We start from the raw sequence: 11,701 nt of genomic DNA, 5'->3' as shown, positions 1-11,701 counted from the left end.
ACTTAATGTGGTACAGGAACTCCATTCTGATATCTAGCTGGTGTGTTTTGCTCAAATGCTTGGGTTAACTTTATTGCCATCCCTATAGGGATGGGAAGGATTATTTTTTTTTCGTCAAGTCAGACAGGCAGGACTTTGAAGCTCTTTACTTTCTAATTTATACAAAAATGTTTTCTGAGCTCAGGTCTTCTGAGTTCATCTGAGTTAGACAAGTGCTGCCATTGGGTCTTTGTCTGTCATGTTTTGTGCCATTGGCACACATTATAGTTGTTTTGGGAGCTGAATTGTATGTTTTTAAGAAACAATGGCTGCTAAAAGATCAGACTAACTGAATGATCCATCTAGGCTTAATTTCTGTGTTGATTATAAAACCCTATGAAATAGATGTATATGGTCAAGTTATATCACTGTAAAATTATTATAAAGGATTATAAAATTTTGGTATTTGTAAAGTTGTTATGACTACAAAGTAGCATAAGTATTTGTATTCCATATTATATAATGTTATATTAACATTTTTCTTTAAAGCTGTTTTTGATTTAAAATGTGCACCATAAGCCAATTTGTAGCATGACATGTTTCTTTAGTACAGAAAATGTGTGAGCACATTTACAAAGCAATGCAATGAATGGACTTTTTTTTTTCCTTATCAGCTGATCATTCTATCATTTCATTAGCATTAACTGTATATTTCTGCTGCAAGAAATATAGACAGTAATCTTTTTCTTCTTTCTTTTAATGGCTGTTTAGGAAAAGAAGCCCATCAATATCAAGAGAACAGAACAGAAGATACGACCAAAGGGACGAGAGAGACGAATATTCACAGTATGCTACATCAGACAGTGCGATGCCCAGGTCACCATCAGATTATTCAGATAGGCGGTCGCAGCGTGGGCCTCAGTTATACGAAGAACCTGAACTGGGTGATTATAGAGATTCCAACAGAAGGAGTCGCAGGCGTTCCAAGGAGTATCCGGTAGAAGAGGAAGATGCACAAAACAGGGAAGAATATGAAAGGCAGCGGAGGGAAGAGGAATACCAGGCACGATACCGAAGTGATCCTAATTTGGCTCGTTACCCAGTCAAGCCACAACCATATGAAGAACAAATGCGTATCCATGCTGAAGTTTCTCGAGCACGTCATGAACGGAGACATAGTGATGTCTCATTGGCAAATACAGAGTTGGAAGATTCTCGAATGTCTATGCTGAGGATGGAACGACCGTCGAGACAAAGATCAGTATCTGAGCGCAGGGCTGCCATGGAAAATCAACGTTCATACTCTATGGAAAGAACTCGAGAGGCTCAGGGACCAAGTCCCAATCGTCAGAGGACCACAAATCATAGTCCTCCTACACCTAGGAGGAGTCCAATTCCTCTGGAAAGACCAGACATGAGGCGGTCTGATTCATTAAGGAAGCAACACCATTTGGATCCCAATTCTGCTGTACGGAAAACAAAGCGCGAAAAGATGGAGACCATGTTACGGAATGATTCACTCAGCTCAGACCAGTCTGAATCTGTCAGACCTCCACCACCAAAGCCTCATAAAACAAAAAAGGGAGGTAAAATGCGCCAGGTTTCATTAAGTAGCTCAGAAGAAGAATTGGCGTCCACTCCCGAGTATACGAGTTGTGATGATGTAGAGATTGAAAGTGAAAGTGTTAGTGAAAAAGGTAAGACTTCTACTTTTTGGACTGTTTCAACATATAGATGTAGTTTAGTTTCCGTTCCATTGTATGTTTATTTTACCTGTTACAATTGATTGCAACGACATAAGTACAGCCCTTCACAGGTGATTCAAGCTTGTTGTGATGGGAGTTGTTTTTTGATTTTGTGTTTCATTTATGTAAATATGAATTTAATTATTTACATGGCAAAGAACATCATAGCAACTAGAAATGTTTGGATATGTTAAAGGAAAAAACATGCCTATTGAAAAACCTGTTAATTAAATCTGCAAAGTATCTAAAGCTGGGTTGTCATATAAGGCCATGGTTTCATGTCCATTAATACCAGATTTACTGACTCCTGGATCACAATGGGTGCATATTTGATCTGGATCAAGTGTGGGCACATGACCGCATTTCTGTTGAATTAACTAGAGCACATGATCCAGAGCTTATGCCAGTTTCATGCTGGCTGCTGCAGGTTAAAGAGCATCTGATCTGAAAAAAACCCCTGTGTGTATAAAGTTAACCCGTTTGAGTTTTTAAACAAATTTAAAATGACTGATGTGGTTTATACCAATGGAGGTTTCTTTTTGTTGTGATGTTATGGTGCCTTTCGGTTTTAGTGCTTCTTAGGATTCATGATGTTGGGGTTATTCCGTTGTCAGAAAGAAAAGCTAAGATTAACTGAAATTATTCCCAACCTATCCAGAGGTAAAGTATGACTTAAATACGAATGTATTAGGGACCATTAACTTAAACTGAATCAAATTAATAATATTAGTCTGCTTACCTTCATGTATGTTGTTGGTTTAAACCTGTTTTCAGTTATTAATCTTATGCTAGTGCACTTTTACTAGATCTCATGAATGGTCATCTGCTGTTGTGGATTGGAAATAGAAAATTTGCTATTTGTTAATAATATTGCTATCAAATTGGTTCTGAAGCAAGTAACTAATTAGACTTAGTGAAATAAGTCTGAATTGTCATATGTCAATAGCAGCAATCTTGGTCTGATTAATAAGGAGCAAGACAGTGTAGAGTAGAAGGAAATCTCCCCCGGTTCAAAGTAAACAGTTACATGCACCTACAGGAAACAACTGTGATGAAACCTCGACCTGCTTAAGTCTTCCTGATGTGTAGAAAAACTTCTATCAACTTCAGGGTGTTCACAGTTTTGTTCTTAGCAGCAATATTGAGGAAAATTGACCCAATCAATGTATGTGAAGTAGTAACAAAGTGTTTATTTAATGAAATTCAGCATCGTAATCATAGTATACAGAATACTATACAAGCAATATATTTTTTCTACATGTAACATACAAAACATATACACTTAAAACATACTATACAAACGATGTTAGAGTCTGTCATCATAATAATCTGACATAAATAATGTCCATAAATACTTTGTATTTTAACTGTCAAAGAAAACACTACTATTGATGACAATAGTTAATGATAATGTCATGTCTGTGCTGATTTCTGAGTTAGCGAATGAAACTGAATTGAGCATGTATTTTATAAATGAAAGAAAAAACTTGCAAAATTTTACAGGAAAAGAATGTTCTCTTTTATGTTTTGTTAATCTTGACTTATTACTGTAAGTAGTTTTCATGACATACAGAGCGTAGCTGTATCAGCATGGCCCCGTGGTGGCCTGTGGCCAGAACCAGTGTGGAGAATAGCCTTGTATTTTCATAGAGGAAGAGAGCAACTGGTTGAACTGGGGAAGAGGTCTGACTGCTTCCAGCCTGAGACGGAGGGTCATGCTTCTGTCCTTGTTGATGGGCTGGGAGGCAGTGACCATGCATGGAACAGGCAGCCATCCCAGCAGTAGCACCTGTACCTGGAGCCAGAGCCAGCTGGTGCCAGCCTCAGAAGCCCTGGTCACATTATTGGATGATATCCTCAGCCCCATTCATACTTCTCCCCCACTATTTAACCACTGGAGAGGAAGCTCCAGAAAAGTGAGTGGATTTGGGAAGATTTGGCTTCTGCTAGGCATGGGGGAGGAGAGAAGAGATCTGCTAATATGATGAGGGAGAGGGTGTCTCACCACCTGAATCCAGCCTTCTCAGCTTCTATAGGTAGACCCACAAAGTCCTACCTCATTCTTATTTTCATGAACTAAACCAGCCTGCACTCAGAGCCCATATAAGCAAATGATTTCCTCATGAATACCACCAAAACAATCCAGCACATAAATGTCCATCAGTCTTCCTTGTATTGCAATACATGATTTCCTTAGTTGATAAAATAAAATTAATTATTTTAAACACCTCCTATAAAAGTAGTTTTCTCCTCCCCAGAAATTACTTGCTTTCTGCCCTCCAAAAACTCCCCAGACCTGAGGATTTTTCAGCTGCCCTTTTAAGCCACATACCAAGTCTGTTTGGCCAAAGATATAATGCTAAATATAAAACATGTGGCCTTGGAGTGTTGAGGGGTGGCAAATTAGAGTCAGAATTTGAATGCAGTAATAATGAGTTCTCCAAAAGAGGAGATTAATTTGTTCCCCATCTCTTTCTCCATGGAGTACCCGTATCTTTCACAGATTCTGCAAATAAATATTAACAACTGCTCAGCTGTGAGGAGCAGCCTGGGCCTGAGCTGCAGCAGCAGCTGTTAGCTGAATTACATCTGACATTTACAAGGCCCTGACATTGGTTTTGAGAAACTAATCTTAAATTTGTGAATTATCTGAAAATGCAGGAAGAATTATAATCAGATATTCTTAAAAGGTCTGAAGGTTTGATTTTTTCAAATGATCTCCAAAATGAAAGGGCTTGATACATGTATATGGTTGAAACATACATATGCAGACAAAATGAAGATAGCCATTTCATTTTACAAGTCCAACAGAGACATGGACCAGCTGCTGGATTAAGACCTCTGGGAAGAGAATCCATTATTACTGAATGCCCATGACTTTAAGTATTTGGCTCTGATCTCATTTCAGTAGCTGCCTAAGGTAATTTTTCCTTGATTTTAAAAATGTAATCAGGTTATTTTCAGAGAGGGAACAAGGCAAAATTATTTTTCTGCATGTTTCTGGTAATGGCCAGAGAAACCATTGCCTTGGAATGCTTCTGCCTCCTTTCTATGGGGGAGACAAGGGAAACTGAGCAGAGAAATTTGATGAATATCCGGACAATACTCAGGCACTCAATAGACAACCATGTGAAACACAGGCGCAGTGAAGAAGCATTGTAGATGGAAATTCAGCTGCAGAAGAGAAGAGCTAGATTCTGAAGATACTGCATGGTTTTTGTAAGGCAACTATATTTGGACCAGGAAATTCAGGTCATAAACTAGGCTGAGGACTGGCATATTGGAATGGGGATCAGGAGGCTTCAGGAGGATGAGCAGACAAGGCGAGGAAATTTAGAAACTGCAAAATAAAATGTCATTGGGTGGCTGGAATCCAGTGGATTGAGATGGAAACTGAGGCTGAAGAAGAAGAGGGGAGACTGAAGCTGGTATATGAAGTAGGCTAAACCTGTGATCTGTAGTTTGAGAAGAAAAGATAAAGCAAAGGAAACAGATCTGATAAAGGAAACTGGGAAGGTGAGAACTGGAGCTTCCTGAGCAGTATGTTAGAGGATTCTGAGACTGGCTGAGAAGCAGAAGCAGAAGCAGCATTTTGGAAGAGATGGTGAGTGGCTGGGAAAAGAGCACTCAGGCAGAAGGACAGGAGGGATGAGCTGGGTTGGGAGCTTTGGCAAAGAGCAGCCAGGACTCCCTGAGCAAGGAGAGTAGGCCTGGCAGCATTGACCTGAAGTGCTGAGAGGGGATTTGGTGAGGTGAGAAGCACAGGACTATGGTGAGTATCCAGGGGTGTGGCAGGCCAGTTCATTCTTTAATGGTCAGGAAACAATGCATGAGAACAGTGTTAAATGGACATAAATGAGATTACAAACGTGAAGGTTATGTTGTGACAGAATTAGACATATTTTGCAGATTGAAGCTTGTGCACATCTTCATACACATTAAAAATGTCCGTAGTGATGTAACTGAATACTAATTTACCAGATGGCCTCTTCCCTTTTCTGTGCATAGGACGAAAAATTCTTACTTATTGTGTTACTCAGAATTTTCTGAAACTTCCAAGATTTTTTCCAAATTATCTAAGGGACCTTCTTTACTCTGGCTGTGAATACCAGGCTTCTGAAACTGCAAAGACAGTGCCTGATTTTGCAATGCTTGTTGCCAGTCCTGGACATCAGGGTAGCTGTATCTCCGCAGCTGCATTTCATGTCTGTTTTAGGAAATACACTTTGCGGAAGGAAAAAAAAGAAGGTGACCATATGGTTTCAACCCAAATATAAAGTATATTTCTATTTTTCCTAATACTGAAAGAAAATAATTGCTTAAAATGCTAGAGAAAAACAATTCTTGACATGCAGTGCTTTCATGAAATTGTAAAATTTAGATGGCAGTAAAATAGATCCTCAAGCAGTAAACATAAAGAACATCATGACTTACATTTCATAGAATTATAGAATCATAGAATCATACACTGGTTTGCATTGGAAGGAATCTTCAAGATCATCTAGTTCCACCCCCCCTGCCATGGGCAGGGACACCTTCCACTAGACCAGGTTGCTCAAAGCCTCATCCAGCCTGGCCTTGAACACTTCCAGGGATGGGGCATCCACAGCTTCTCTGGGCAACCTGTGCCAGTGTCTCACCACCCTCTCCATGAAGAATTTCTTCCTGATATCCAATCTAAATCTCCCCACATGCAATTTAAACCCATTACCCCTTGTCCTGTAGCTACAGGCCCTTGTAAAAAGTCCCCTCCCAGCTTCCTTGTAGGTCCCCTTCATGTCCTGGAAGGTGCTATAAGGTCTCCTCGGAGCCTTCTCTTTGCCAGGCCGAACAACCCCAACTCTCTCAGCCTGTCCCCATAGCAGAGGTGCTCCAGCCCTCTGAGCATCTTGGTGGCCTCCTCTGGACTCACTCCAATTGGTCAATATCCTTCTGATGTTGGGGGCCCCAGCCTGGACACATTAATTCAGGTGGGGTCTCACGAGAGCAGAGTAGAGGGGGAGCATCACCTCCCTCAACCTGCTGGCCACACTTCTCTGGATACAGCCCAGGATATGGTTGGCTTTCTGGGCTGCCAGCGCACACTGCCGGCTCATGTCCAGCTTTTCACCCCCCAGTACCCCCAAGTCCTTTTCCTCAGGGCTGCTCTCTATCCACTCTCCACCCAGCCTGTACTTGCGCTTGGGATTGCCCCAACCCAGGTGCAGGACCTTGCACTTGGCCTTGTTGAACTCCATGAGGTTGGCAGTGGCCCACCTCTGCAGCCTGTCCAGGTCCCTCTGGATGGCATCCCTTCCCTCCAGCGTGTCGACCGCGCCACAGAGCTTGGTGTCGTCAACAAACTTGAGGGTGCACTCAATCCCACCGTCCATGTCACTGACAAAGATGATAGACAACACCAGTCCCAATACCAACCCCTGAGGAATGCCACTCATCACTGGTCTCCACTCAGACATCAAACCATTGAGCATGACTCTCCAAGTGTGACTATCAAGCCACTTTTTATCCACCAAGTGGTCCACCTGTCAAATCCATGTGTTTCCAATTTAGAGACAAGGATGTTGTACAGGATAGTGTCAAAAGCTTTGCACAAGACTTTTAAATTTGCTAGATTGTTCAATTCACCAATTGTTTCTCAAAATCATCTCAGTTTACTCAATTAAATTTCAATGCTCCGAGAAACATGGTTCATAAAGTAAGAACAGTTGTGGTGTTAGCTGCAATGAACATTGAAGCATATCACATACAAAGCTTCAAATGAAGCTATTTTTTTTTCTGGTGTGCAGGTTAGGCTCCATTGCTTGTCCACTTAAGTGTCTTCTATTATGAGGGAGTATTAACATATTTTTTATTTACATTTTCAGTTAGATGTTTTATAATTGCAATCGTGAGGAATAGGCCTTGGGGCAGGTTTGAAAGGCCCTCCATAATTTGTCAGCCAGCATGAAGCAAGTGTGAAACAGAGTGCTACAGGCTTGTTCTGTGTGTCTGCAGGCTTTCCAGGTAGAGTTAGAAAAATGGTACCACTGCCTATATGTTCCTTATGACAATAGTGTCACACCTGCAGTTTCCAAAGTGCCAGTCTGAAGAGACTTGCCATGGCCATCCTTAGGAAAGCCAGCAAACCCTGGGGCTGTCATACCTCCTTGTCCTCCCTCGAAAATAGACAATGAAGAGATGGCTTGCGCTGCAGCTGGGGTTCCTTTTGCACCTTTTCCAAGCATTTGGGAGTCCTGGATGTCCTACAGTTCTTTGCAAATCCCTTGAACTCCACCGTTGCAGCAAGAGACAATCACCACATGGAAAAAGAGAATTCATTCAAGGAAATCTAGGCGCGTGATAGCTCTAAATACTGCTCTGATTTGCTCTAAATATAAAGTAGGACATAGTAGATTTTCCAGTGATGGTAAACAGTTCAAGCATGCGTGCATACCATGCTCTCAGCCACCTTCGGAGCACACTGCGACAGGTATCTGTTTGCACAGACGGAGGCTGACATCTGATGTGGGTGGAATCTGTGGTGGGAAAGGCAAATGTGTCTGTGTTTTGTCAGAGGTCTAGTTCTTAAGTTTAGTCTTTGCTTTCACTGTTCTTTTATAAAAACATGATAGCTAGATGGATGCCAATTTTTATTATCAAAGAAAATCATATGCATAGAAACAGAATCATTTAGGTTAGAAGAAACCTTAAGATCATAGATTCCTAACACTGCCAAGTCCACCACTAAATCATATCCCTATGTGCCACATCTACACATCATTTAAATACCTCCAGGGATGGTGACTCTATCATTTCCCTGGGCAGCCTGTTCCAATGCCTGACCACCCTTTCAGTGAAGACTTTTTTCCTAATATCCAACCTAAACCTCCCCTGGCACAACTTGAGGCTGTTTCCTCTTGTTCTATTGCTTGTTCCTTGGGCAAAGAGACCAACATCCACTTCTCCATAAACCTCCTTTCAGGTACTTGTAGAGAGTGTTAAGGTCTCCCCTGAGCCTCGTCTCTTCCATCCTAAACCCCCCTAGTTCTCTCAGCCACTCCTCACAGGACTTGTGCTCCAGACCCTTCCCCAGCTCTGCTGCCCTTCTCTGGACACGCTCCAGCACCTCAGTGTCTTTCTTGCAGTGAGGGGCCCAACACTGAACACAGGATTCAAGGTGTGGCCTAACCAGTGCCGAGTACAGGGAACAATCACTGCCCTGGTGCTGCTGCCCACACTGTTCCTGATGCAGGCCAGGATGCCTTTGGCCTTCTTGGCCACCTGGGCACACTGCTGGCTCCTATTCGGCTGTCCGTTGACCAACAGCTCCAACATAATATGTTGATAGATAGGGCCCAGTGATCTTACATACTTCAATGTCCCTGTGTTGTTGATTGAAAGCTGTAGAGCACAGGCTGTGTGAGCAAAGATGTGTGTATGCAGGACAAGGGGTTAACATGCTGTTCTTTGTCACTAAATTCATTGAAAACAGGGATATATAACCTTGCCTTGGCTGTGCTATTGTCCTTTACAATAAAGAACTGCACTCTTTTGTTATAGAAGTTAAAAAGGTCCTCATGTCTGGAACAGCTTGCAGGACCTACTTGTTTATTGCAATATTGGAACCAATCTGGTAGAGATACAGTTTAGTTTTTGGTAGAGAATAAAGTCTATCTGGAAACAATATACTCGTCACAAGTTAAAAATGTTAGTAGCTTATGGTGTGAGGAGCAGAAAGCACACTTTCTGAGTGCTACTGCAAGAACAGTGCATGTCTCCCATGAGTAGAGATGCCAAGCAAGTTGGACACCGTCACAGTGCTCCGACTTTTAAATTCTAAGAGATAAAGGACCTGATTTCAATCCTACTTGTGCCAGTTTCATACATCTTCAAGAACTTTGGCTTCAAAGTTACACTGAGCTAAATTAGATCAGAATGAGGTCATTGTTTCTAAAATTTGCTTCATTCAGGTTAGAGAGTTCCTGAAAGTCTAACTTCTCTGGAACAAATTATACTAGAAAGCAAAATTTCAGGACTGAGCTGCAGCACTTGACTTGCACATGGGAGGCTTTGAAATTCCACACACAGTTTCAGTATGGAAATATCTTAGAATTTAAAGTACAGAATTTTGAATGGTCATAAGGAGAAGAATTGATTATTTAAAATATTGAAATATTTCATGTGTTTTATTAAAAGCCATGTTTGAGGAAGTCACAAAATTTCTTATTATTTCACTTAATATTGCAGTCTAAGAGATTGTGTTTTGCATCTATAAAGAAATATGTTTTTACATAGAGAACTCTACATCTTATGTAAGGTAAATGCGGCTTTAATGTATAAAGAGTTTGACTGGAAATTAATAATTCTGGTTTTTCTGTTTTATCTTTCTCCTATGAACTGCCTCTGTTTTAAGTGCAAAGATAAGAAATATTGAGAAATAAGTAATATTATACTTTTCTTACACGTTTAAGCAATAAAAAAAAAATCACTGCTTTAAAGTACTTCTAACAACATTGAATGAAAAGTATCTTACTACTTTAAAATATTAGCACTGGCTAGGATAGATTTTTGTACAAATATTGTTTTTATAGGTGCATATATAATAAGAGAATTAGAATATGTAGTGCTGCTGAGATTTCTAATAGTGAAGAATGCTTTTTTATATTTTTGCCAAACCTTCCTCTGCTTAGACACTTCTATGTTCCTTAGAAGGTACAGGGAAGGGATGTGATCTTTTGCAGCATTTAGAGAAATCTTCTGTGTAGTAGCTTAAATTCGCATTCACTTAAACTTTGCATAAGCCAATAATATCCCTCACAGAAAGAACCCTGCCTTTTCCCAATACTTAGCTGCATATTCACCTCCTTATATCACTCTTTTTGCTCTGCTGGCAGAAGCGTTCAGGCAGGCACACACTGCATCAAGCCAGGAAACTTTTGTGGGGTAACACTAATTAGTCAAAAAGATGGTAAATATTAACATTTGAAGCTTTTTGATAAAATAATATTGAATGTCTTCTTAGATATAATGCATGCTGAAAAGATGGTGTGTAACTGATTATGTCTTATCAGAATCTGAGGATAGATAGGGATTTGCTAATGTAAGGAAGAAGAAATATTTTCATGAAATAGAGAAGACAGAATATTGTCTCATAAGTAAATGAGCATGCATAATTTAATAGCATTTTATTTCCAACAAAAAAGTCTAATAGTTTTGTTGAATAAAACCTTGACTAAATTACAACCTGAACCTTCTATATGCAAATGTTCACAAATCATTGGAACTGTAATTTTTTAGTCATATTTTCTTTTCTCTGGCACTTTGCTGGAACTAGAGCTATAGCAGAAGCACTGTGTGGGCACCAGATTAATTCTCACCTGATGCAGTGGAAAAACCATGAGTTATTATTAAAGTATTTTAGTGCATTAGTTATGGTTATTTATTGTTCCAGATGAGATTTAGTTGATTATTAATAAGACAACATGATTTTAAATATTTTTAAGTTAGGGAAAATTTTTAGCATTTGGAAGTTACCTTCTGTGTGACTGTGTTTTTAACACTAACTACAAGCTGTATTTTGCTTGGGAAATTGTAAAAAAATTCTGTTTTGAAGGTAAAGATGTTTCTTTTTCTTTTTCAATTGAAACTGTAAGCCATTGAATTGTCTGGTGACCAATCTTAAAGGTATCATAAAAAGCATTGCTTTATCTGAGCACTTTTCAAATCTTTTTAAAATGTAAATAGAAAAAAAAATGTGTTATAGCTTCAAAATAATTTCCCATTATCCTTTCATATCTTAGCAGCTGGAATATTTGCTGAATAACCCCATTAAATATTCATTAATTTTTTACTGTAAATAGCAATGAAAAAATTACTGTCCAAACATGCCTTGAAAGGGGATCATCCTAAGAAATGGAAGCCTTCCTATGTAGCTAGTTCTCTTATCTGACTTGATCCAATTATTTTTAATCAGAATTTCAGTTTAACTGAGTTAGAAA

General features: G+C 39.8%; 1 protein-coding gene across 1 annotated transcript in view; it reads left to right on the top strand.

The window, feature by feature from the left end:
• Positions 1–750: 750 nt before the first annotated feature.
• The window catches only part of RIMS2 (regulating synaptic membrane exocytosis 2), a gene marked incomplete at its 5' end in the record, with an annotated part of 60,500 nt that continues 49,549 nt past the window's right edge, over positions 751–11,701 (top strand). The window contains one exon of the mRNA XM_010160126.1: positions 751–1,676. Coding sequence (XP_010158428.1) covers positions 751–1,676 — 926 coding nt within the window. The remainder of the gene's footprint in view (positions 1,677–11,701) is intronic.

Source organism: Eurypyga helias, unplaced genomic scaffold, assembly GCF_000690775.1.
Source record: "Eurypyga helias isolate BGI_N326 unplaced genomic scaffold, ASM69077v1 scaffold1831, whole genome shotgun sequence".
Taxonomy (NCBI): Eukaryota; Metazoa; Chordata; class Aves; order Eurypygiformes; family Eurypygidae; genus Eurypyga; species Eurypyga helias.
Note: the sequence above shows the minus strand (reverse complement) of the source record. Positions and strands in the feature narration are given on the sequence as shown.